The sequence below is a fragment of the Haemaphysalis longicornis genome, unplaced genomic scaffold (genome assembly GCF_048455015.1).
Source record: "Haemaphysalis longicornis isolate Haplotype H1 unplaced genomic scaffold, Haemaphysalis longicornis Haplotype H1 scaffold_1, whole genome shotgun sequence".
Taxonomy (NCBI): domain Eukaryota; kingdom Metazoa; phylum Arthropoda; class Arachnida; order Ixodida; family Ixodidae; genus Haemaphysalis; species Haemaphysalis longicornis.
Genome location: NW_027526203.1, coordinates 332,835,095 through 332,861,831, shown reverse-complemented (window position 1 = coordinate 332,861,831; position 26,737 = coordinate 332,835,095). Strand labels below are relative to the sequence as shown.

The window sequence follows — 26,737 nt, the reverse complement described above, 5'->3', positions numbered from 1 at the left end:
TATGAGAGCATCGCATTAATCTTCTGCCCTCTTTTTGTAGTCAGGCGACGCAATATTGGCGTGGCATTGAGTTCCAGCAGGAAGGGGAGGGGGTGCATTTGGTGTGATCGCGTCAGTTCCGGGTACCGTTGGTGACCGTGTCTGCCGAGCATGCGACTACCGATGGCGCGTTAAACAACCTTCATTGCGCAGGCGCGCCGGCGCCGTGCCTGCTGAAATCCCTCATGCTTACTTTGCTCCCCGCCGTAGCATCATTGCCCTCCTTTATACACTCAAGTTGACGAGCTCTCGCATCTGGCTGCTTCATTTCCAGTGTTCGCTTTGCATCGGTGACGCATTTCCGCGGGCGCTTGATAAGCACGGCTGATAGCGGACGGCTAGCAGCCACGGAAAAACATTGAAGATGACATCTACGTTTGGGACTTAAAATGCAAGACGCCTTAGATACGCCTTAGTTGTCTTAGATACGATGGCCCGTCCGGTCTTTGTTTTTCCAGCCGTGTCCTTGGCGCTGCGAGAATAGTTACGCTGGTTTCTCCGCTGGCGTTATAAAGACCCAATTTGATGAATTTTTCATCATTATCATTATCAATAGCCAATTTAGGTTAGTTGTGGGAAGAAGGCCTCTCCCACTGACCTCTACCAGCTCCTTTTTTGCGTTTCCCCAGCCCATTCTTTGCTTCCGAATTTTCTCATTTGCCCCTACATCAAATTAATCGCCTTCTCCTTCTTCTTGACTCGTCTCAGGGCGTCCACTCTCTTACACCTTTGGTCCACCAATTCTCAGTTCGTCTCATGGTAAAAATTGCGAGGTTGAGGACTGCCGTATATGCTTTCCTGATCAGAGTGTTCATTTGATTTCCTTCGGTGCGTCTAAGTTTGTGGTACGGTAGGCTCTCTCATTATCGGCTCATTATCACTGCCTCCAAGAGTGCTTATATTAAAAAGTCCTGTTGTAACCGAGTTGAACATGAATGGGACGTATGGTTACCTATTTTTTCCCAAATAATTCGTAAAATGCCTTGGTATGTGGATCTTTTCTGTCTGTCTTATCGTTCGGCCTTTAATTACTGGTATTTTAAATTCGACGAAGTAGTACCTTGTACTGAGGACGACATATGGAAAACTGAATATTCCCAATTAATTCATCATGTTCGCGCTGTTTTCTTTTCGTGCAGGTTGGTAGCGTATGCACTATTCCTGATGATTCTGTGAAGTTTATCTTTTCTTGATTAATGATTGCGCAGCTGCCATTGGTAGTTATGCCGCAGCGAAGAATGCTTTCCGCAAGTGACTTGTTAACCCGATATCTTGTTTCTATATTAGTGCCGTCTCGCAATTTTTAAATGTAGGCAGATAAGGTCCTTAGTTTTTACATACCGGATTTATGTGTTCAGCCCAGTTAAAAAAAACAAAAAACTCGTAGATGTACAAACCTAGATATTTTAAATCTGGACTGTACGCTGAAGATGAACAAGAACGATCATTACAGCTTTCTAAATGCAGCAATATTTTCCCATTCAATTGTATTTGTATATAAGGGCTCCTAATGCATTTCTTTCACTTTGCTCTTCACAGTTCTTGTTCGACGAAGCTCTCTACAGTAGTTTTTTTTTTTTTTTTTTGACTCTGTACATTCACTCGCCTTCTGGCGTCACGCTGTTTCTTTCAGTCTCAACTCTTCCCTTCACAAGCTTTGCATTCTCCGCTTCCTGCCAGACGACAAAGACGCTGGACAAAACCCGTTGAAATGCGTAAAGATCACCTCCGATAATAGACTTACGCCGTTGATTACATACTACCCTGCGAGCAAAGTTTTCGCTAGAATGGTGACACGCAACGCCTCAAGAGAAACCGTCTGCCGCTTTGACGACAAATGAAGCACACGGTCAAGCAACGCCACATTAAAAAGTTTTGCTAGCTAGCAGACGATAATTGAAGCACGGCCACTCGATGGAAACCTCCTTTCCATCGAGCGGTCGCGACTGAAGCGTACGCTCCGGCTGCAGACGGATAAACGCACGGTAAAACCTGCGGCAGCCATGTCAGGCGATCGAGCCACCTAAAAAAAGGCAAAAATATTAGCAGCGGCTTAGCTCGGCTATGCCAGCATATACGTAGCGTGAGCTAAGGTTCAGCTGGTTATTTTTAGCTTTCCTGGTTGTCTAGGATTAGCGCCGCTCAGCCTCCTGGCGACGCCGCTTTGCTAGACGTTCTTCCCTTTGCTCCGGTGCCTCCGCCGCACGTTTAGCCTTCTTCTGTTCGTTCTTCCTACGCTCAACCGCTAATTGCCAGGCAAATACTTCGGGATCCGATGAGTTAAGCTTCTCCGCTCTTCTGCGTCGCTGAGCAGCAATTTCGCTCTCCATGGCTATACCACACTGGCAAACGCCCCGCTATATGTATATCCCCACTGATACATCTGCGCATGCGCACAAAATGAGAGGCGCTATCGAGCGGCTCCGGCGCAGTGTCAGACTTGGCTACTGCGCAACGGGGGCACACAGCTGGGCGCGCGCCGGCGCCAGTGCGTCTTCGCGGCTATGACGTCACTCCTCTGGAATGCGCAGACCATAGTTTCTTAGTAAGTATGCTAGAGAGGTAACTGGGCCTGGTAATCCATGTCGTCGTGGGGGTTTATGGGAAGACCCCCTTTTTTGGCTTGGGCTTGGTATGGCAATTGGATTCTTAAGCAGTTTGGGGGATTTGCTTTCTTCACTATGCATTAACACGTCTACGAGCGACGAGGAAGCCGAAATCCCCCCTGTTCTATGGTAGCCGTGTTCGGTGAAACAGCAGGCAGTGCGTCATCACACCTCACGTTGGTCATGCCGCAGTCGAAGGACGTATGACTGAGCAGGCAATATGCCGCCGCAAAATTTGTAGCCGACGAAAAAAAGAAACAAAACGTACTTCGACGAACACAAGATACGGCAGATACGGGCACCTCAATCCGTCCTATCTTGTAATCGTACCCGACTGTTTGACGCCACGTTTTTTTTTTTCTTGTTAAACTGTAGCTGACGGTCGGTGCACCGGTTCACCACGAAGGCGGCGTTTGCATAGGCACGCTCAAAAAAAAAAAAAAAAAAAAAAAAAGGGCCCATCTCTCTACGAGGGGGGACTCGAGTAAATGCGTCGCGTAGGGGTGGGTGTATTGCGTTAACGTTAGTGTTTGGGGGGTGGTGGTGGGGTGGTAGTGAATGTGTTAACTATTATTGCTTATTACTATTAATTATTATTATTTCTTTCATATATTAATTATTACTTTCGTGATTTTGCGACTCGAGTACCCCCTCGTGGAGAGATGGGCCCAATTTTTCTTTTTTTGTGTGACGCAAGAAATGAAGGCAAGGAGTAGGTTGTTGTAAGTCGTTACTTATTTATTTGTTGCTGTTGTCGTTGTATTGGACGCTGAGAACGACGGGTTCGTGGTCGCTAAAGTGTACTGTTAAGGGGTCTTTAAGCAGTGGTCGTGCGTTGCAGCAACTGGTGAAGACGAGATCGATGCAACTGCTGCCGTGTACCAGCAGCTTCTTGACGTAGTTTCAATGAGTCAAGGATATAAGGCGCGTTCGTACCCTTTGATTCTGTTTCGCTTTTGTGGCGCAGTGGGAAGAGCACCATGTACCTCGCGTTCCGCCCACAGGGTCGTGGGATCGAAACCAGGCGCCGATAACTATTATTTTTTTTATATAGTGTAGGGGGAGGGGTGCGGACCTGTTGTTGAGAGCGAGGAGGGTAGCGTGATGCGGGAGAGGAGGAGTGGGGGAGAGGGCGCACCTGCGCGCTGAGCTGTTGCGGACGGACGGCGGACGCTACATGTGAGTTAAAGAAATGCTCTGCATTTCAAATTTTCCAAATTCTTCAAGCAACCTATTATTTGAAATAATAGTAAAATAATGGGAATGAGTTCCCTCCCCCCCCCCCCCCCCCCCCCCCCTAAATATTAACATTGTTCGTGACTACCACAGTGGCCTGCAAAATAGCCGGCACAAACACTCCGGCAGAAATACACGTTTTGCTTCCTTTTTTCTTAGTTTTAAAACAGCCTGTTTTATTTTTCAGTTACATAATTGCACACTATTATTCGCGATTTTGTGGCGCTTTCTTTAAATTTGGGGTCACTAAAACGATGCAATCCAAGCCAATGATAAAACTTAGGCGAGCGCATGATATAATGACGGCCCATGACGGCACAGACGGCTTTGATGTGAGCCGCGTAGACGCTAGCGCCAAATTCCTCTCTAGTGTATAGTGTAAGAAACTCTATGGCGCAGACCGGCGAGGCGCGCGCGGCGGCGGCGGCTCCGGCACGCCAGCTGTGCGCAGTGTGACGTCATTGCTCCTCGCGCATGCGGAGCACGGCTCTCCAGGTGTCACGCGAAACTGCTCTACTTCGGCCAGTGTAGCTCACGCTACGAAACATGTCTGGAGTAATCCTATTCGCACACACCGGCTCATTGTCGACTGGGGGCGGTCGCTGGTGCGGTCGCACCACGTCGCTACCAACGCTTCCGTGGAAGGTGTCCGTCGCGTATAACCTCAGCACACACAACACTGGCTGCTCGGCACTCATGAAGCGAATACCGCCTCAAAGTCGTCGCAAAGGGGGTCAGGCGCCAGATGGCTGCACAGCCAATGTATAGTACTTTCGAGAGACGAAAAAGGGCTTAAAATTCCTCCTCCGCTACAGAAAAAACTCTATCGGAAGACATATATGCCTGCTACACCGACCGTGAACAATGAAACACGCCGCAGCTGCCGCCAACACGAGTGTAGCAAGTTAAACTCGGCCAAGCAATATCTATCCCGAGTTTCTTCCGAGTTCTCGTGTCAATCACGCACAACCAGCCCAATCGTCGGCGCGCCGTAGTGACCGAAGCTTCAACAAACCATGGCTGCCATGGTATTCACTTCGCCGGTTAGGTAGCGTCGCAGCCACGAAGTCACTTGCATTTGATGCTCGGGCAACAAAGCTTAGCAGCAAACAATGAACGAACGAAGTCCCCAGGCTATCGTCAGTCAAATGCTGCCACAGTCGCAGAGGGGGGGGGGGGGGGGGGGGGGTTCGGTCCGAACGACGAAGAGTACGCTCTAGTACAAATGATAGGAGCGGCCAAGATGACAAGATTTTCCCACGGCAGCTGTATTTATACACAGCAAAAACACAATCGACGACAGATGACACACCTTCAATGACTAAAATGCACTCGTAAAAAGTGTGAAACACGCTCATGACACGCTAAATTGGGGCGATGGCTGATACTACGCCCGTCGTCCGCACGTAAACACAGCCGGTCACGTTTGACAGTCGGGTGGCAGGACATGGCAGCGGCAGTAAGACTTACGACAAGTTATGCCATGTCGCGACCTGGCCAGGCATGAGGAGAGACGTAATGAGCTATTCCCGCGCTTGCCCTCTTTGCCAGGTAGCGAAGCCGCGCTGGGAAACCTGTGGGTTTCATTAGGCCAGTGGAAAGCAGCTACCCGTGGCAGATTGTAGCGTGTGACGTAATGGGACCCCTCCCGAGATCCGCGTGAGGGAACCAGTTCATTCTGGTTATAACGGACCACTTTTCTAAGTGGGTGGAGTTGTTTCCCCTTAGAAAGCTAGCGTCGGAGCGGATCGTAGAGAAGCTGTTGGAGAAATTCACTCGTTTCGGCTTCCCCTCCGACCTGATCACTGACAATGCTTCGTATTTCACAAGCAAAGTCTTTTCAGACTGTTGCCGAGCGCTGCACAATCGGCACAGGAAAACGAGTCCTTATCATGCTCAGAGCAACATCACTGAGAGGGTGAACCGGAACTTGAAGTGCATGCTGGTTGCGACAACTGTTGTGAATTGACGATCCCACCGCTGGTACCACTGTTGGGAATGACTATCCCAGGGCGGTCGCCAAGGTTGTGACTCGCCTTCCTGCTCGTCACCGAAGTTGGGAATCAGCCATCCCACCGCTGTCACCGCTGTTGCGACTGGCCACCCGAGCGCAGTCACCGGTGTAGCGATGTTGCCTTGCTCCGTCCGCTATCGACGCGGCGCAGAGCAGAGCGACGAAGCCCTCGAGCCGACGAAGAGTTGAAGTAACATTTATATACAGTATTTACAGGGTAAGCAAACGTTACATCATTCGCACAAAGGCGACAGCACCCTTTCACTCGGTGCTTCCGAAGAGACTGGTGCCGGAGAGAAGCCGCCGAGGAAAGCCGACGATGAGAGCCTCCGAGCTTCTTTTATAGCCCGGGAAGTTCGTTGTGGCCCCTAGAAGTTTGAAAAGCTCCAATCAGGGCTCTCGCTGCCTGAAGTTTGAATTCCGACGAATGGTAGCGAAGCGGTGAGTCAGATGCGCCGCCAATGGGGAAAGGGAGAGCGATGCCGCCGCCGTCTCCGTGACCTCGCCTCCGGGCGTAGCGACATGCCCTTGTTTGGGTCGTTCTCCGCTGAGAGATTCAGCCGCGCCGCAGCGTTTCGAGATGCAGGATTCGGCCGCGCCGCAGCGACAAAAGGGAGAGGCGTGACTCAGCCTCGCTGTCGGCGCGTCGCCTCGTGCAACGCCTTTGGGCCAGGCGCTCTGGCACAACAGCACCCCCGCCGCCAGACAATGCGCCGTGAAGACGAGCTGCCTCCACGTGGCTCGGATGCTGGGCGCGCTCGTTCGCCAGGCTCATCCAGGTACACCTCCAGTGCCCCAGGAAAAGGGTGGCTCCACCAAGTTCCTCTCCTTGAACAGGTACCACCTGCCAGGTCCGGATCACAGGTACCTCGCCGTGCTGCCCAGGTGTCTCGACCAGCTTCGTCCGGCTCTTCCGGTCTGTCCTCAGCACCGGTTGCTCATCGTTCTGGAGCTTGCAAAGAACCGACCGACAACAGGCAACACCCAGCGCAAGCAAGCACCCTTTGTCCTCCGTCAGAACACCAGACTCTAAAGCGTGACAAACTCTCCTAGCTAGGTATCTATCCCCAAATTTTGACCCTCTACACCAAGAGGCCCATGCGGGACGTAAAACTCTTAAAAGAAGAACTCACACTAAGTGTCAACGTAACACACGACATTAAATGATAACTAAGGTTGATTACTTGAAATCACGCAGTGCGGAAATAATCAACTGAGGCAGCAAATGAGGGCAATAATTTTGCTCCCATCTACCTGCTAAGATAAAAGCTGCTCACGAAGAGGCGAAATGAAAGACACGGGGAGGATGAACGCAGCCTTACTTAGAACGCACGGCTTAGTGCGTCTGCGTTAGCGTTCAACTTTCCTTTCTTGTAGCGAACGACAAGATTGTGCTGCTGGAGTATCATACTCCACCTTAGCAAACGACCGCTTTTAGAGGACATGTTATTTAGCCAGGTTAGCGGGCAATGATCAGTTTCCACAACAAACTGGGAACCGGCTACATAGCACGCCAGCTTCTGTACTGCCCACACGACGCAGCCACATTCCTTTTCGGATGTGCTGTACGCCTCTTCCCTGCAAGTTAGCTTGCGGCTTAAGTACAAAACTGGTCGTTCCCGGCCATTCGCATCCTCTTGGCATAGTACAGCTCCCATGCCACGATCGCTCGCATCGCACTGAATAACGAACCTTTCGAAAAGCCGGGGACCGTTAGAACTGGCTCCTCGCTCAAGGCTCGTTTGAGCGTTTGAAACGCGTCCTCCTACTTTGTGTCCTTTCCACCCCAACTGGCTCTTCTGAGAGCGTCAGTCAAAGGACTAGCCAGTGTGGAGTAATCTCTCCGCTAAGTCTAGCCATATCCAGTCAAACCCGAAAAGTCCTTATCTCTGACTTAGTCGTTGGTCGGCGATAACTTACGATTGCGGCTACTTCGATTTCGGACGGTCTGCGTCGGCCGCGCTAACACAACCACCTGCCTTAGTTACGTCACTTCGGCGCAACCTATGTGACACTGACTGTTTGACTGATAGTCCTGCTTCTTTGCGTCTGCTCAGCACGACTCGTGAGTTCTCTACGTGCTCCTACCATGTGCTAGAAAAGCTGGCGACATCGTCGAGGTAATGGAGCGCGTACTACGACAGGCCACAAAACACCCGAACATGACGGGACGGACTGCCCGAACGGGGAGACGAAGAACGCTGCATTACAACTAGCTTTTCCCCACAGGCTAGTTTCGTCATTCGAAACGCGTTCTTTCCCCGGTCATATACAAGCCTCGCAAAGCTGACGCCCGTAATCTCGCGCGGAGCTGACTTCAAAGCCAACATAGCGGCCGGCACGCATGCCTCGCAACCGCGTTTCCGCTCATAGCAGAAAGCTCTCAACTCCCGCTTTCGCACTGAGCGTCTTCGCTCCACTGGCTTGAAATGCGGGTGAAAGTGTCCCACCTTGCTTTCAAGCAAGTCATCACGAACTGGGGACAACATCGAGTTCGCCTCGCAACACTCGGCCACCTGGGTTTCCCCGCCGATGGGGATGACGCAACCCGCTTCGGCCGACGGCGGCTCGATTAAGCTACTGCCAGAGCTTTCGGTCCGCTCGCCGCTCGGCCTTCGTTGCTCGCGCGTCTCTCGTGTCCCGCTCGCAGGCTTAGCCACCACATCGCCCGCGTTAGAGCTCGCACCCGAAGGAACACCTTCTGTTTCCGGGGGCTCTAGCGGCCTCGTCTGGCTAGCCTCGCTGTCCAAGGTTTCCCGAAAAACCTCGCTATCTCGCGCACTGTGCGCGATCCTGTTGGAAGTCGTCTCTGAGGCCTCCTCTGATTCTGAGCGTTCTGCCGAGACCGTTGAACCTGAGACCGACACATGAACGCGATCAGCGGACTCGTACGGCCCTCTATCGGACGTCTCAGCAAGTGCGTTATCTACTTCAGGTACGCCCTTGCTCTCCGAGACGGCGGTACGGTCTCTGTCAACTTCACTCGGCACGAGCTCACCGGATTTCTCTGTCGGCCCTGTCGGCAGCGCTTCGACCTTGAGCTCGTCTTCGCGTAACTGCTCATCAGAAACCGGTGACAACGTTTCGTTCGTCTCGCCCGGCTGCGTTTCTCCACTGAAGGATTTCGCGCAACCCCGTTCTGCTGCTGGCGGTTCTACCAACCTACCGCGAGAGTTTTCGGTCGGCTCGCAGTTCGGGCTAAGCTGCTCGGCGTCCTTTCGCGTCTCGCTCGCTGGGGAAGAGTCAACATTCTCCGAGAGCTTCCCCGCTTGCGAACTCGTAAGTGCCTTGCACTGGCCACTGCTCGCGGACTCTGCGCGCGTTTCGAAATCTTTATTTCGAAGCGGCCTCTCTGCCTCCGCGCCGTTCTCGCCTTCCTGGCTCGCTTCTCTGGCCAAGAATACGAGTGCGGTCGCTTCGCATTTGCCATGCGACGCTCCGTCTTCCGGCCCTAACCTCTCCACAACGAACGGCGGCCGTTGGTCCTGACTTTTCGGACCGCTCGCCTGAAACGTTGGACAAGTCATGTTAGGCGCCGGCGAACCCTGCCGGAGCTCCGACTCTAGCCTCATCAACTCGAGCCACTCGAGCTGCCTTTTGGCTTCCCGTTCCTGCCTTTCAGCTTCCTCCCTCCGTTCCTGCCTTTCGGCTTGCTCTCTCCGTTTCTGTCTTTCGGCTTCCCATTTCTGCCATTCGGCTTCTTCGCGCTCACGGCGCTCTTTCTTTTCGGCTTCCTCGCGCTCCCGGCGCTCTTTCCTTTCGGCCTCCTCGCGCTCACGGCGCTCTTTCTTTTCGGCCTCCTCGCGCTCACGGCGCTCTTTGATATCATCCCTGGCCTCATTGACTTCCTCAGCCGTTACGTTCTCCTTCCGCATGATCTCAAGGATCGCATGCTTCCGTTTCGCACGGCCTAAGTCAAGGCCCAGCTCCTCGCAAATTTCGACGAGTTCCTTCACTCTAAGGTCCTCCATCGTTTGCACTGGCCTCTTGCTGCTTACCCGCTTTAGAATTCCCTTGCCGTTCCTATACTACCAAGCTACTAGTAAGGCACGCGCAAGTAATTCTCTACGCTCCTTTGTTTACCTCTCGGCACTAGCTTTGGTTTCAAAACACTCTCTAGGCTTGAAACACTCAAAGCTATACACAGTGCTTCACCCAGCCCTTCTCTAAACTACCATAACCTGTGCTAGAGAAGTCTGGTGAACTGAGAGAAAACGTCGAGCGCTTACCACACCAGGTAGTAGCCGTTGCCGGTCGATCCCGCAGCTGCCATCCAATGTTGTGAAGTTGCTATCCCACCGCTGGTACCACTGTTGGGAATGACTATCCCAGGGCGGTCGCCAAGGTTGTGACTCGCCTTCCTGCTCGTCACCGAAGCTGGGAATCAGCCATCCCACCGCTGTCACCGCTGTTGCGACTGGCCACCCGAGCGCAGTCACCGGTGTAGCGATGTTGCCTTGCTCCGTCCGCTATCGACGCGGCGCAGAGCAGAGCGACGAAGTCCTCGAGCCGACGAAGAGTTGAAGTAACATTTATATACAGTATTTACAGGGTAAGCAAACGTTACATCATTCGCACAAAGGCGACAGCACCCTTTCACTCGGTGCTTCCGAAGAGACTGGTGCCGGAGAGAAGCCGCCGAGGAAAGCCGACGATGAGAGCCTCCGAGCTTCTTTTATAGCCCGGGAAGTTCGTTGTGGCCCCGAGAAGTTTGAAAAGCTCCAATCAGGGCTCTCGCTGCCTGAAGTTTGAATTCCGACGAATGGTAGCGAAGCGGTGAGTCAGATGCGCCGCCAATGGGGAAAGGGAGAGCGATGCCGCCGCCGTCTCCGTGACCTCGCCTCCGGGCGTAGCGATGCGCCGCCAATGGGGAAAGGGAGAGCGATGCCGCCGCCGTCTCCGTGACCTCGCCTCCGGGCGTAGCGACATGCCCTTGTTTGGGTCGTTCTCCGCTGAGAGATTCAGCCGCGCCGCAGCGTTTCGAGATGCAGGATTCGGCCGCGCCGCAGCGACAAAAGGGAGAGGCGTGACTCAGCCTCGCTGTCGGCGCGTCGCCTCGTGCAACGCCTTTGGGCCAGGCGCTCTGGCACAACACAACCAGGGACTGGGACGCGCGTTTGCCTGAGCTAGCTTTCGCGACTAGGACTACCGTAAATAGGTCAACGGGTTTGACACCAGGTTACCTAAACTTCGGTAGAGAGATCGCTTTTCCAATGGAAAATGCACTGCTGTACGCGGCGGCGGGTAACGCCCCTTCTCTGTCGTAGTACGCGGCTAGGCTCCGGGGACGCCTTTTGGCAGCGCAACGCACGGCTCGGGAGAATCTCGACGTGGCGCTCATGGAGCAAGCCGAGCAGTATAACAAAGGCCGTCGTCACCTTGTGTACAACATCGGTGACCTAGTGCTAAGGAGAACGCACCCACTCAGCAATGCTGCGCACGGTTTCACTGCAGCGCTCGCACACAAATGGCAAGGACCATACCGAATTACGGCGCAGACAACTCTGCTCACGTATGAGATGCAGTCGCTTGAAAGCGACGAGCTGGTGGGTCCTGTGCACGTGAGCGATCTCAAGGCCTATCACGTTCGCACTGGCGATGACGAACAGGTGGTAGCGGAACCAGAAAGTGGGAGTCCCGCTTCTAATGACAGAACGGCCGGCGATAGGGTTCGCACCCATCGTTACGACCTGAGGGTGTGGTAGTGTCTACCCCCCACGGGTCCGGTTCTCATGTGGTTTTACCACGGAGCAACCCGCAGCACAGTCACCGCTTCAAGTTTCATCGCGCCACCTGTGCGGTGGTGCGAGGCGTGGTTTTGTGCCTGGCCGTTACGATGCCAGCCTGGGCCTGCCGACAGCGGGCCCTCCCGGTGCGACCCAGGAGCTTCGCGCCACCGGCCTGGTGGTGCGAGGCGATGCGTTCGTGCCTGGGCGTTGCGAGTCCGGCCCGGGCCTGCCGAGCAGAGGGCCTTCCTGGTTCGACCCGGGAGCTGTTGCCACGGTCCCGAGGGTCCTGCCGCCCTTCGGAGATGCGAGGAGGAGAAGCGCGGGGCTGGGGGGACTGGAACTCGGGACGCTTGGGTTTTCGGCTGGGGTGTGCGTATGTATGCCCGGACGGGCGCCTGCGCGTTGGGGGATGTAAGTAAACAGTTCTTTGACGCAACCGCAGTGTGCCTCATTCCTTGGCATACCGTAGAGAGCAGGCCCACACCGGCCACTGTGGCTGCAAGGTTTTGATTTGGTTGATTGATCGTGTTGTTTAACGCGCCAAAGCTACACCTGGGCTATGAGGCGTGCCGTAGTGGAGGGTTCGAGATTAATTTCGACCACCTGGGAATCTCTAACGTGCGCCGAAATCCCGACACACGGGCGTTTCGTCTTTTCGCCTCCATCAGGAAAACAGCCGCCGCAGCCTATATCAAACCTACATCTTGAGCTCGCAGCCCAACGCCTTAACCACTGACCCACCGCAGAGGGTACTTCAAGGTTCCTGCTGGTTGTTCAGTGCACTCCCCCCTCGCCCCCCACTAAATTTCCATTTTTTTCCCTTTGACAATGCTGTGCCGTTCTTTTGCCTTGCTCTTTTCTTTTTGTATGCTTTTGTGACGCGTTGCCATCGATTCGTTAGTTTGGTAGTAATACATAGCTCTGTCGCGTACAGCCTTACCGATTACGCGTGATTGTGCTTACCAAACCAACATTCAGCATGTTCCAGTAACGATGACCTTTTTATATTTTCGTATTGTGGTCAATAACTTCTGATGGGTGTAGCCTTAACGCAAGCTACCACCGTGTCGGCCCCTTATCATGTTGTCAAAGAATTGCCCGTGTTAATCTCCATTCATTTGGTACTCACCGAATATAACACCTATTGTATCTGAAAGCCCCGTGTTAACTTGAGCGTGAACGAGCACTACATGTATCGAAACCACGAGTACGGATTCCCAGGGACAGTTTGTGTGGCAATCTTTAAAAATTCACTATAGTGCGACAATGGTGCGAACATCTATACTCGCGTGTTTTTTAAACAAGACTTGGTGAAAGTTAGCGCTCTGTGGTGTCCCTTTTCTCCTCCGCCATTGTTTGTCTACCATATTAATTTTTTAAGGGTGCCTCGATATGTTTTTGTGCTGTAAATCTAGGGGTCTGCATCTTCCCAGACATTACTCTCGTCGTCCTCTATCATTTTGTGTTTATATACTCTGCGCACCATACGCACCAATACCGGTGGAAACGGCAGTGTATATATATATATATATATATATATATATATATATATATATATATATATATATATATATATATATATATATATATATATTGTAACGTGGCGACAGGACAGACGACATGAACGATGAGACAGTCGAACGATCTATTTACAGATTATTTACATGGCGGCCAAGCCAGAGCCCGCGCAGGTAGAGCGCACCGACAGATCTTCTTCGTCGTCGTAGGCTGGGATTACCGAGCCATGCTGCGTTGCCCTCTTCATCGTCTTCTCGTGACATGGCCCCCCGGTTGAAAGCGACCGTCCCGGTCGACGCCGCCGAATTGCGCGATGTGGTGAGGACGAAAGATGAGATGACAATGTACAATGAAGCCCTTGCCGCCACATAGGATGATGATGCTGTAGGCGATGTCTGGTCCCGCGACACGACCTCGTCAAGGCACCGACGAAACGTCGAAGGTATCCGGAACCACGTCGGACTACTGGGCTGGGGACACGTCATCGTCGTCTGGTCACGTCATCGGGTCTTGGCGGTTCTGAATCGGCTGGTCACGGGCTGGGGTCACGGGGCGGGGGGAACGTCGTCGAGTGCTGGTAGCGGCGGGGCTGGGGCTTCCGACGTGGGTCACGCCCCCTCGAAGATTGCCACGATGCCGATGAGGTGTGCAGCTGCGGCCAGCACGGGGAGGGACCCGCACACTCCACCAAAATGTAACGTGGCGGCAGGACAGACGACATGAACGATGAGACAATCGAACGATCTATTTACAGATTATTTACATGGCGGCCAAGCCAGAGCCCGCGCAGGCAGAGCGCACAGACAGATCTTCTTGGTCGTCGTAGGCTGGGATTACCGAGCCATGCTGCGTTGCCCTCTTCATCGTCTTCTCGTGACAATATATATTTATATATATATAGCGAATCAGAAGAACGGGAAATGAGGGGCTTGTTGAATTAAGGCATTTTTTCTCCACTTTTTTTATGTCTCTCCAAATTCTTTAGCTGTTTCAATGATCTACCACATTCTCCCCTTTGCTTTCCGAGGTTTTCTTGACTGCCAACCATTATTTCTGCCTTAATTCAACCAGCCCCTCATTTCCCATTCTGATTCGCTTTATGCAAAGCGAGGGCCTCTGTTCTGGCAGTGTTGGTGCCATAGGGAGCTAAGAGTGTTCCACGCTGGTCGACCACTCCGACATGTCGTAGACACTCGAGTCACGGCCCGGGGGTTAAAAAGAAGGTCCCCTTAACCCCGAGTAGTCCGAGGGGCGCTGGCTACCAACCACAACCCCAGGAAAACAAAATACCTTGACATAAATACCCGAGAAAGTGTAGCGGAAACAGCCCCGCCGGTAGCATAGTGGTCATCGCACCAGACACGTATTCTGGAGGTCGTGGGTTCGGATCCGGGCATTTTTTTCTCCACTTTCTGTCGTTCAAAATTTTGTATTCGTTTCAATGACCTACCACATTCTCACTTTTGCTTTCCGAGGTTTTCTTGACTGCCAAAGCTTATATATATATATATATATATATATATATATATATATATATATATATATATATATATATATATATATACGCACAAAAGTACATTGCTGGTGAAGTTGAGGCGCTTAATCGTATAATAGCGTCAATTTACCTCATTGACCTCATTGAAAATAAAAAAAGGCAAGCTATAGCAAATAAAATAAACGAACCTAAATATTTGGCAACCCATAGCCACATCTGGTAATAAAAATTAATCCAAGTTTCACCCTGTCTGAAATCTGCTGAAACAGCGTACTGTGGTTCTCTTGTGCCGGCTCGAACGTCAATGGGCGCTCTCCCGCGAACGGCAGAGGAAAATTCTATGGTTCGCGCAGAAGTACCTGCAGTTAAACGTCAGTGGCGGGAGGCTCCCTTCCCTCTTCCTGCCGTTGCGACCGGGAGAGGAGCTCCCCCTTGCGAGACCGCTTCGCCCTCGGCGAAGCTGTTGCCAGACCCACAGGTAGGCGCGGCCGCCGGGTTTGGGAACGTGCTCTTATCCCTGCGTGTCGCACAAACTTCAGCAGACAGACGAAAACGGTCGACCTACAACAGTTCCGCGGTTCACAATGAAGACACAAAATTCACAATGAAGGCAAGCGGCGTAAGAGTGCTTACGCGCGCTAGCAGACCGTTTTCTGAATTTCTGCACACACGCACACACACACACACACACACACACACACACACACACACACACACACACACACACACACACACACACACACACACACACACACATATATATATATATATATATATATATATATATATATATATATATATATATATATATATATATATATAAGGTGAGTAGAGACAGGGACACACGAGAAAGACATTAAAATTAAAAATAAAACTTTACTGATGTTTAATGAAGAGGACTTCCTTTCTTCAGAGTACAGAATAAGTTGGTTTCAGGGTTATATAGATATACAGAAACTGTAGCAAGGGCGAGGGCAGGCAAGGAATGGGAGAGTTTGTACAGTGGGATCATGGTTGGTGGGAAGCAAAAGAAATGAGAGAAGTGGGAGAGGGAGGGGAAAAATAAAAATAAAGAAATAAAACGGATAACAAGAACCCACAGTCACGCGTTACAACCACAAGGAAAGAAGAGCCAAACAAGAAAAGAAACACCCAGAAAAAATAATAAACAAGGTAATTCCCCGCCTCCCCCGTGGCAACATGGGTGAAAGAGGGGACAAAACAAGACATGCCCATGCACGTGTGTTTGACATCGGCAAAAAAATCAGTCACGCGGAACGAAGAAGGTCCAAAGAAGATATGCCTATGCACACAAAAGGCGAACTTCTGCCTGATATATATATATATATATATATATATATATATATATATATATATATATATATATATATATATATATATATATATATATATATATATACTACCGTCATTTTAGATACTACCGTCATTTTAGACAACGGTAAACTTAAAACCACGCTTTTTAGAAAACCAACTGACAGGTAGCAGTACCTAGACTATAAAAGCCATCACCCGAGACACTGCAAGCAAGGGATCTTTGTAGGACAACCCACCAGGCTTAGAAGAGTATGCAGTGATGACAGTGACTACGTGAACTAGATGAACTGAAGTCCACCCTTATTAACAGGAACCACCCCAAAAGCTCGCTCGATCAGGCGTACCAACGTGCATCTAATCTCAAAAGGGATGACGTGCTCAACAAACAGCGACAAAACTAAAGCGCCATGCCGCCTGCCCTAATAACTAAATTATCAAACGCCCTCCCAAACGTAAACAATATACTGCGCAAGTACTACCCCATTTTAGCCAGTAACGAGCGACTTAGAAAGACTTTCCCGGAAGCCCCAAGGGTTACCTACCGGAGAAACAGGAATCTAAAAGATATTTTAGTGCAGGCTAAAACAGGGCCTTCAAAGCAACCAGTCATAGCCAGCTGCTCCCGCCCCAGATGCAAGACTTGCAGGCATCTGCAGACCGACTGCATTGTAAAAAGCACAGCCAGTAATGATGTCCACAAGATTAATTCAAGTTTTACGTGCAGTTCATCCAACATTGTGTATATGTTGGAATGCTCAATGTGCCAGAAACAGTATATAGGCGAAACGAGTCAACCTATGAGCCTACGTCTTAATGTTCACCGGGCAGATACTCTTAGCAAATCCTCCATAGCTGTAGCGCAGCATTTCAACCAACCAGGCCACAATTTTGATGACCTTAAGTTGTCTATACTTCAGTCAAACTTTAGGTCTCCTAGGGACAGGAAATACCGAGAATCCTATTCAATTCACAAATTCAACTCCATGGAACCTACTGGAATTAATGCGTCTAGGGGCAACTTGGAATCGTTGCGATATTCACCGGGAATACAGAAATAGGCACTGTTTTGCATATACCTTATCCTAAGACTATTACCCCTCCCTCTGGTCTTTACCTGGTCACCTAATTTCTTTTATTTTCAGTCCTTAGCTTCCAGCTTAATACTCGCCCGCATCCCTCCAACCTTTGCTTTTGGAATTCCATTTTATTTATTTTATTTCTCTCTCCTTTTTTTTGTTACTCCGCCTGGTCTTGTGCCCCGTACGTCACTCTAACTTTATATTTTCGTTTTTGAGTTTCAGGACAGGCCTGTTCCAGGAATGTTGCCGTGGGTGACACGTGCCATTTCAGTAGCGGGGTCATTGCTTTTCTTTTGTGTGTGGGTTTGTGTGGTTTCCCTCCCTATTTTTTTCTCCTTTTTTTCTTTTTTCCTTGATCTAGTTATTCCCCCCTTCTCTACCTTTTCTTTGGACCTGAGGCTTGCAGATAGTTTCTGATAAGGACCCCACTCTCACCGCCTGGTCTGCTTCCGGCGGCTCTGAGAACCTTTCCGTATGCCCCGCGGCGGGTCAACAAACACCCTCTCATCCCTTCTCTCCAAAAATTCCCCGAATATCACCCCCCAGCTGACTTCCCTGTGACCTACTTCACGGCTCAAACTATACAACCTTCTTTGCCCCTCGATATCTCCCCCGACATACTCCCAAACCAATCCGTTTTCTCAATTTCACTTCCTTCTTTCCTTCTCCCCTCTCACCTGGGGACCTACCCCTATATAAAGCGTGCCAGCCAGGCGAGAGATTGCCCTGACGAAAGCAAGTCTCCTTGCTGAAACGTTGGCAACAATCGTGCGTTTACCTTGTTCAAAGTTTGCTTTTCTTGTGTTCTCTACCATCTTCAAAAGTTCAACTGCTCCCTATATATATATCAGACAGCCGTCGGTTTCTTTTCGGGTTAAGTGTAGCTGGGAAAAAGGTCGTTATGTTCGCCTTCATTGCTTTTAAATTTGGCGCCAGAAGTGAATCAAGGGGTTGCCTTCAGCATACTTCGAAAAAGAATTATTGGTGTTTTTCTTAAAGTAGAACCGCACCAATTTATGAAAAAGTGGCACTGATAAAACGGGATCAGAAAAAGGGAAGACATGAAACACTCAAAGACATGAGACCACAATAAACGTGTGATAATAGAGGGACTTATATATAAGCCCAGGAGGTTAAGCGAGGTACGCGAGTTACCGATGTCCTTACTATGTCATCTTTCATGCGTATCGGATAACGTGAACATGGGATAAATACCCGTGAACGAGGGAAAAGCAACATTAGCCAATTAACCTTGAAGCACCGTTAGGCCAGAACTGTACCCAGTCCGTCTTCAATTTGTGAGCGTGCGTGCGCAGACACTTGTAGCCCAGGGGTGAAATAAGGAGTTGCGTCAATTTGAGAAACGTCAGTTTAGCGTTCGGGTGCGGCCCTCTGGCGGGTGCACGGAAACCCACACTCCGCCTTGCTTGCTTTGCGTCACATCCGTGTCGTCCGCCCTCAACCAATCAGTGCCCGCTTCGTGCGGGCGCTTCTGAAACGGATAGAACTGAGAACTCCTCCCCAGATTTGAAAAAAAAAAAGACACTCTTGTCAGCATAGGGAGAGAGAGCAGGGGCCCTACTGTTTCAGAATCGGAAGCCAAAGTCTCGGCCAGACCCCATCAGCTGCCTGATAACAAGCAATTTTCTCGGCTTTATACACGTTTTACGTCGTTATGAAGTTCAGGAGGAGGAAGAGTGCTGTTTGTATAATTTGCCTAGGAAATACGCAAAGGGATTGGTTAAGGACATCGATTACAAGACAGATTAATAGGGTCATTTGGTGTAAAGCAAAAGAAACATGTCCTCGTCATCTGGCGTCAAAAAGTAAGCTGTTCCATACCAACACATAAAACATGCTCACGTGGGGCATTGAGACGGCACGAACAAACGTTCCGTGCAGCAGGCTCGGAATGCGGGCTTCCTTGCTTGCATGCTAGCTGGCGTGCCTCTAGTCAGAGGGTGCATTATTAGATTTTGTTGGCTCGATAACTTGGAAAGGAAATTTTTTGGTGCAGTTTCGCGGTCGACGTTTCGAGTTATTCGGAGTGTGGCTCAATAACCTTTTGAGATAAGTGGGGTGATTGCATGCAGAGCTTATCTGATATGTTAAATGTTGAGTTGTTGACTTATATGTACATAACCATCGTAGTTAGGTTCTAACACACACGCGCGCATACACACACGCGCGCAAACACACACGCGCGCACACACGCACGCAGGCACACGCGCACGCGCACAGGTGTGTGTGTGTGTGTGTGTGTGTGTGTGTGTGTGTGTGTGTGTGTGTGTGTGTGTGTGTGTGTATGTGTCGGATGTAAACAATAAGCAGTGAATTAGTTAGCGATCAAACAATGAGGTAACGTGATGCACGGGTGCGGCCAGGTTAACAGAGAAAAACAGCTTTTTTTTTTTTGCGCCTGGACCAACCCTTCTTTTCTTGAAGCCACGCCAAGATTTCAACGCGGCAAGATTAAACCGAATTGCTGGCGCAGGGACGGCTCGTAACTTTCACGATGGGCGCCAAATTGTCGCTCCGTCGTTTTGAAAATGACGGACGGACCAGTAAACAGTTTTGTCACACGGCCTTGGCCGGCACGGCGCCCTGCTTTCTGGCCACTGACGACGCGGACACCGAACTCCAGAAAGCACGGAATGGTGTTAGCTTATACCTCCATAATACTTTCATGCGCTCCTTTTATACTTTCATTCCCATAGCGCTACACCTCTCACGAATGTGATTTCACGTTGATGACCGGGTCACAGTATTTTTTTATTTATTTAGACATTCGTAATATCTCTAAAGGGCCTCACTGGGCGGGAGAGTGCGTCACGGTCTGTATAATTTGCCTCGGAGATGTGCAAATGGATTGGTTAATGACAATCGATTACAAGAAAGATTAAGAGGGTCATTTGGTATAAAGAAAAAGGTTTACTCATCATGTTTTCTTACATAGGGGGTGGAGTACACTGAACAAGTAAAGAATGCTAAACGAAGGTATCAAGAGATCTTTGGGCAAAACTACCAAATGAAGTTGGTGCAAGGTTAAAAAAAAGCTTACAGTAAATACCTCTGAAAGCTGAGAAGGACACTCATACGCACCTTCAAACGCTTTCTATTTAAGGTAATTATCAATTCTACTTAATTATAGAGTCTAATTAACCACATGAAAAAGCAATAAAGAAAAAAACATGGACTAACCATGCAACATCTTTTTGTAGCAATGAGAAATTAGTAGCACGTTTTAAAGTGAGCGCATGACATAAAATAAAAAAGCCTCAAATAAAATATTTCGGAAACTCAATATTCCTTTTATCAGGCGTTGTCCAATTATTATATTATGCTTGAACGACGTCTGATTTAATGACTTCCACGTCACCTATACCAACACCAGAGATGACATAACCCTCATTAATGCGAAAGGCTTACTTGGCCGTTGAGCGAAAAAGCCGGCTTCGGCGTTTAGAGTAGAGCGTCGGCGTTGGCATCGGAAGTCGTGGAGCGGGTCCTCCCACGTGTCTGCGAAGCATTCCATAGCGCGAGGCGTTCCATAGCGCAAGACTAAACCGGGCAGTAGCGAAAGAAGGACGTCCACTCCAGCGCACCGCAGATGAAGTGCACACCACAATTTCAGCCACATAGAGTGCACTGTCCTCGCATGTCTGCTTTGTGTTTGACACCACTGACAACATAGCTGGCGGAATAGGGAAGCCGCCCCAGGAGGACCAGCGAGCGGTGACTAGTTCCTAAGAGCAAGGCGTTGTGTACAAGTCGAAGTTAATCGCAGTATACAGGCTGTATACGGTGGCAAATGTGCGTGAAGACAAGAGTGGCTGAATGTGTGTGAATGTTTCGAAAGTAGGGCAGAAACCGGAAGATTTCCCACGGCCGGGACCAGGCACATGTGGTACAACAGACGAAGTCATCGCCCAGATTGACGCAGCGACATGCGCCAGGCCCGACAGATGTCTCTATTGCCCTCGCTCTCTCTACCCACGCACGCATACACGCACACACGCACGCGCACGTTTGGCAATTAGGGGTCCACTGACATGGTGGGTGGGGCAGCTCTGTATAAGGTTTCTTTGCTGTCTTCGAGTGCTAAAACACGAGCAAGGTAAGACTTGTGCAGCTCTATGTATCACACGCAACATTACGAGACGTACCAGCTCACACCTAGGACAGTCTCGAGCAGGGATGGTTTCTGCGAGAGTCTCAGTGCTCAAGATGCAGCGTGAGTTTATGTCCCTTCACACCATCAGCTGACGGGGAGACTCAACCTGGGACCATTTGCATTCAGCGGGTCCGAGCTATTTTTACGCGCGTCCACGAGAGAGCCCCCTCGGACGCCTGCTCTCAGCCCATCCGCAGACCGCGTCTGCGGCTCGGTCGGGATATTTTATACACCAGCTGTATTTTAGTACAAGCCCTGAGGCAGACCGACCCTTGTTTATGCAACAGTACTTGTTTTCGTGCTTGCTACTTGAACGGCAATAGGTTTTCTCCTACGCACTAATTTGAGACCCTTTGGCAGGCACGTAGCTTGGGAAGTCAACTGGTTCCTTTGCATTATCCTATTACGTGGATTCAAGTATGCTGTCGAAAACGGAATGCCCGTCCCTTAGGAGTAAAATGCGTTACTGCCTTTTAGCCTACAGCCCGGTCGTTAAAACGAACGAACGCAAAATTGAGAATAAAACATAATATCGAGCACCATTTTATTTTCAGAGAGTGGCAGAGCACCATCGTGGCGGTTCAGTGTATGGCAAATCACTTTAAACTTTATGTGATACTCAAACTTGTTCCGGCATTTTTAGTGGGATATACTTCCTCTGGTACGATGCAAACGTTAAACCTAGCCCAATGTTTCCTTAATCCTTCAAGAGTGCTTAATATGATGGTTTTAGCAACCATCTTCCCGAACAAAAACGACACTACACCCGAAGTTGGTTTTAAAAACTCCCAAAGGTCATAAAAAAAGTCGTATTGTACTCTATATCCTTTGAACAAATATATTTGCAAGGATTATGCACTTAGATCAGGCGGAGAATTCAGTCGATTGTTTTGCAACAGACTAACTTAAGCATTTGAATAAATGCGTATTTTATCCTCAGCAGGTCCTATGCAAAAACAACAAGATGATTGCTTAAAAATTAGTTTAGAGAAGAAACTGCGTTAACATTTATTAACATAAGTTATGCAGTGAGCCCTGTGCGAGTATATTAGGCTCACTGAACATGTTTCTTGACTCTGTGATAAGATGGTTAACACATTGTTTGTTCGAATAATACATGACCCGTGCATCTGTTCGCGCTTTTTACTCGGGCCGCAGGGATGTCGCTGTTTCGTTAAAGCGAAGCTTCAGTGTTCTCACTGATGGCGCCTGTAACACCAATACGCCCTGCACGAAAGTCAACTTTCTCTGCCTATGATCATGAGTGATCGTGGGCGAAGTGAAAAGAAAAAAAACGCTTCCAGCGGCCGGAATCGAACCTGGGACCCTCGCGTTATGAAGCCGGCGTCTATGCGATTTCTCCATTTAGACATTGTCGAAGCGGTTTGGGAAATTCAGATGACAGCCGAATAATTCAAGAAAGCTTCGCTTTCAACCATCGTCGTCGTTAGGCGGAAGTGGGTAAGATTTCTTTGCTTAATTTCTCCTGTTCTGCACTTGGCATACAGTGAAAGCTTTCAGTCAAGGGGTAAGTCAAAGTCGTTCCGTTAAGTGCGCTGAAATGGAGTGCTGGGTATTTATTCAAATTACCTGGTCGACCTACGGGCGTCGTTGCTGTTCGCCTCCCTAATAAAACTTTGTGCCGCTGTAGCCGAACCCGATACCTCGTGCTCAGTAACGCAACGTCTCGGCCACTGGGTCACTGAGTAGGGTCTACTCATTTTCTATACTGCATTCCATTGGTCTCAATAAGCACACATACACTTTAAAGCAGTGGGAAGTGTGAAATAATCTTGTTTAGAAATTTTCTTGCACCCATTCTTGCCTCGCCGTCTCATCTGTGCTCGGATGTGAAATGGAGGGAGTGGAGAGATACAGGCTCAAACGCTACAATAAGTAAGCGGCGATGAACACCTTAGCCCGAGTGCGCTAAATGCCCCCTTTGTGCCTGAGCTTGCCTGATGTCTGATCTAAACCGCTAGTCGCCACCTACGCTACTGTCAACTATGAATGCATTTCAGCAAGCAGCTTCTATGAACCCCCTCCTCTCTGAACTGTCCGAAAAATTCTGCTTACAAGCAGTTCACCTAAATGAAATTCCCGTCACAAAGTGTGCCCGACGCACAATCGCAAGTAATAGAGATGTGGTTGTGCACAGCACAGTCGGTTACGCTTATCGTTGGAGTCCACCGTGACACCAGGCTGTTGCTAAATTTCGCATTATGCGTTGCGTTTGCGTTCTTAACGCTTCGTACCCGAGAAAAAAATGAAAAGCATGGCTCAAAACGAGCCGGTTATTCCATCGTAGACCCTCAACCAACGGGGATTCAAACACTGAGTCCTATATAACGGCGGAAAACTTACACGACGATGCAGAAACGACTGCGAAAACTGTCGGCTCTGCCAGCCCATCGCATATATAAACTGGGCGCAACATCGGCAAGCGTTTACTCTCACATATAGAATGCTCTTCTCAGTATATTGGGCCAAATAGCAAAGTGTCGACCCGCCTCCTTTTGGAATAGGAAAAAGAGCAACACACTGTGTGTAACCACAAAGAAACGTAAGGGGCGACGATCTCCCCGCGGCAAGGACACGCCGTCACACCCTGAGTGCATTGTCCGTCGGTCACCTTTGGCCCTCAGTGCCGAAGCTCGCGATAACGGCGCACGAAGAGTCACCTTTCATGTACCTCGGGTGACTTTCGTGTTTAAGGCGATCGTATGGCTAACGCACCGTCACGTGCACTTGAGGAACTGGCACGGAGCGCGCCTCCTCACCAATGCTCCCGAAATTAGCGCACGCGTGGTGACGCCCTCAGGGCCCTGCCGCAGCACAGGCCAATAGAGCCAATGGAGCGCGCGTCCATGTGCAGACCTATTTGCACGTGAATACGCACACCTGGGGTCAGAGCAATCGCCCCGAGGCAAGCCGCAACGCAGTAGCCCCGCATTTCCTCAGACGAGAAACAAAAGACGAACGCGGGCGCCCCGCTGCCTTTACGCTGCGAACTGCGTCCGCCAGCACGACCAAAATAAACTCGCAGGAACAAGCTGCTTGCCAAGTGATCAGTCACTGCTGCCGCAACACTGGAATCGCCTTGTGCCACTCGGCGAGCGGCTAATGTGAGCTGCAAAAGTGCGAATTCCCCGATTGATTCCACTTGTGTTCCTCGGGGCACTTTGTGCCAGATTAAGAACGTGAACCGCGCTCTCATTAACTTGAATTTCCCGGAGTATAACATGAATGCACACGCTGCTGCCTGACGATCGAGCATCGCATTTTACTTTCGGGGCTATCAAATATGCCACTGTATCTCAAGTGTATACTTATATATACACCTTCCGTAATTATATTGCGACTGTTTATTACAAGAAAAAAATCATTTGAAAGCAATCTTAAGTAGCTTCTCAGTGGGTAAAGGGGGTACCATTGACACGTAGTTGAAAAATCACAGTGCCTGAGCGACTGAACTCATCCTTTATTTATGAGTTGCGCTATCCGTATATGATACTACTGTTTCAACTTTTTACGAAAGGATGCGCCTACAGTACGTGCACAATTCCACATTAAAGGTATTTCGAAAGATACAGAGTTAATTGTGGTTACTTCCACGATGCAGTCAGTGAGCACGCTCTCCTCTCGAGTTTGCATCTCACGAGTAGCGTTTGAGCATTTCGCTTGGTGTGTTACCCTGTACAAAGACACCTCTCGGCGCACGCGGACGCAGTCGACAAACCTGAGCAAATTTGGTGACTCACGGTGTCAGGCCGATCGACACGTGGGCAACTGGTAACCGACCCCACTATACAACAGAATGAAGACCTTCAGGGCGTTCGTTCGCAGAACTTCTCCGCGGCAGTTGTCACATGTCTAGTGCCAGGGGAAAATGCGAAGAGGGGAATCAGAACTGATTGGAGGGAAGACGGGGCTTCACGTGCTTCGCACGGAAGGAGCGCTGCCGAATTAGCCACCATTGATGAGAAGTAGGAGAGACACCTGGTACGATCCCCAGGCGGTTCTCTCCGCTTCTCCTGCTGGCAGCACCGGGTAAAGGTACAACTCAGCGGCCGAGGTACTCACGTAGGAGCCGGTCCTCCTGGACATCGAGTCTTCATTGAGCGCTGGTGGCGCTCTGTGGGACGATCGGACGGTCGCTGGCGCCGCTCATGCCGCGAGGCGCTGTCAGGTCGCGCGACAGGCGCGGCTGCCGTCGACGAGTCGCAGGCCTCCCCGGGCGCCGGCCACGTTCACGCCCGCGTGTGTCGCGCACTTTCAAGCAGGCTGCACGTCTCAAATGGCCGTCGGTTGCGGCGACCAGAGCGTTCGGGGATTCGGATCAAAGGCTCCACTACTGCTCGAGTCGCGCAAGTCGAGGCAGAGTATTTCGGGAGCCCCGTGTTCGAGGGCGCTTGCATCGGAAAGCGTCGCTCGCGGGAGCGGAGAGGAAGGGAGGCGCGTACCCAGTTTTTGATTCCCCTTCTGCGCCGCTCACGCGCCCCGGGTTTTTGGCCGTTTGTTTTCTTCTCACTCTTGAGCTTCTAATCTGGGAGGAGCGGCTCTTGGTTTTCTCGCGAGGAAAAACTCGCATATCCGGCCGCCGTGGCGGCCGGAAAGGAGCAAGAAGTGCACACTTCTGGACGTTCCCCTTCCAGCGTCAATGGGCGCACACCAAGTGGTGGCCACGGATCGCCTTTCCCCGACTCCATTCAGCCTTGTCCGCTGCAAGCGACGACCCGCCGGCCGAGTTGTCCTCTGCCCCGCAGGCCCCTCTCTTCTTGCTGCCGACCACACACACACAAAACGCCACTTCCAACTCGATGAAGGGCGCACTGCCAATATACTGCCTTATAAGGGACAATCGGGTGCTTGACCAAGACAACGATTTTTGGCGATTTTTAAGCTTTCGTTTTTCTGACCTTATTCTGCACTTGAAGCTCAAAAACCGGCAGCCTCGACCATTCCTTATTGGCATTATTTTGGAGTAAATGCTCCAACAAGACGGCAATAAACCATATGGTACAAAATACTGCTTGTAATAAAAAAGGTAAGTCTGTCTACGATATGGTGGATGCTTTATTGTAGTCTGTAACGATAGTGCTAAATTACCTAATGATGACATTAAAAACACTAATTTTTTTTGTCATGTATGGCTTCTAATCAATTCGGAACCAAAGGACATCACAACAAAAATCGAAGCGAGTTGTCGAGCGCTTCTAAAGCGGCCTGTTGAGGAGACAACCAATTCAACAGCGCTCACGCGCAAACACACCACCGACGCTCCCTTCGCGACGCGCACACCTGGGGCGGAATTGAGTTGTGTTGGTTTCAAAAGTGTCCGCTTCGAGCGGGGCCTGACTGTCTGAAGGCGCATGACACGGATGTGACGCAAAACACGCAAGGCAGAGCGTTGGTTTTGGTGCACACGTCAGAGGTTCCGCAGCCGGATTTACTTCACGACTTGAAACGGACGCTAAACGGACGCTTTCAAAACGGAAACAACTCAGAATTG

General features: G+C 50.3%; 1 protein-coding gene across 1 annotated transcript in view; it reads right to left on the bottom strand.

Annotated features, from left to right (window-relative positions):
* LOC144152528 (uncharacterized) overlaps positions 1 to 25,615 on the bottom strand; it is a 277,204-nt gene extending 251,589 nt beyond the window's left edge. Inside the window, exon 1 of the mRNA XM_077683824.1 lies at positions 25,309 to 25,615. Within this exon, the coding sequence (XP_077539950.1) occupies positions 25,309 to 25,332 (24 nt within the window). The 5' untranslated portion in view covers positions 25,333 to 25,615. The remainder of the gene's footprint in view (positions 1 to 25,308) is intronic.
* Positions 25,616 to 26,737: the final 1,122 nt, after the last annotated feature.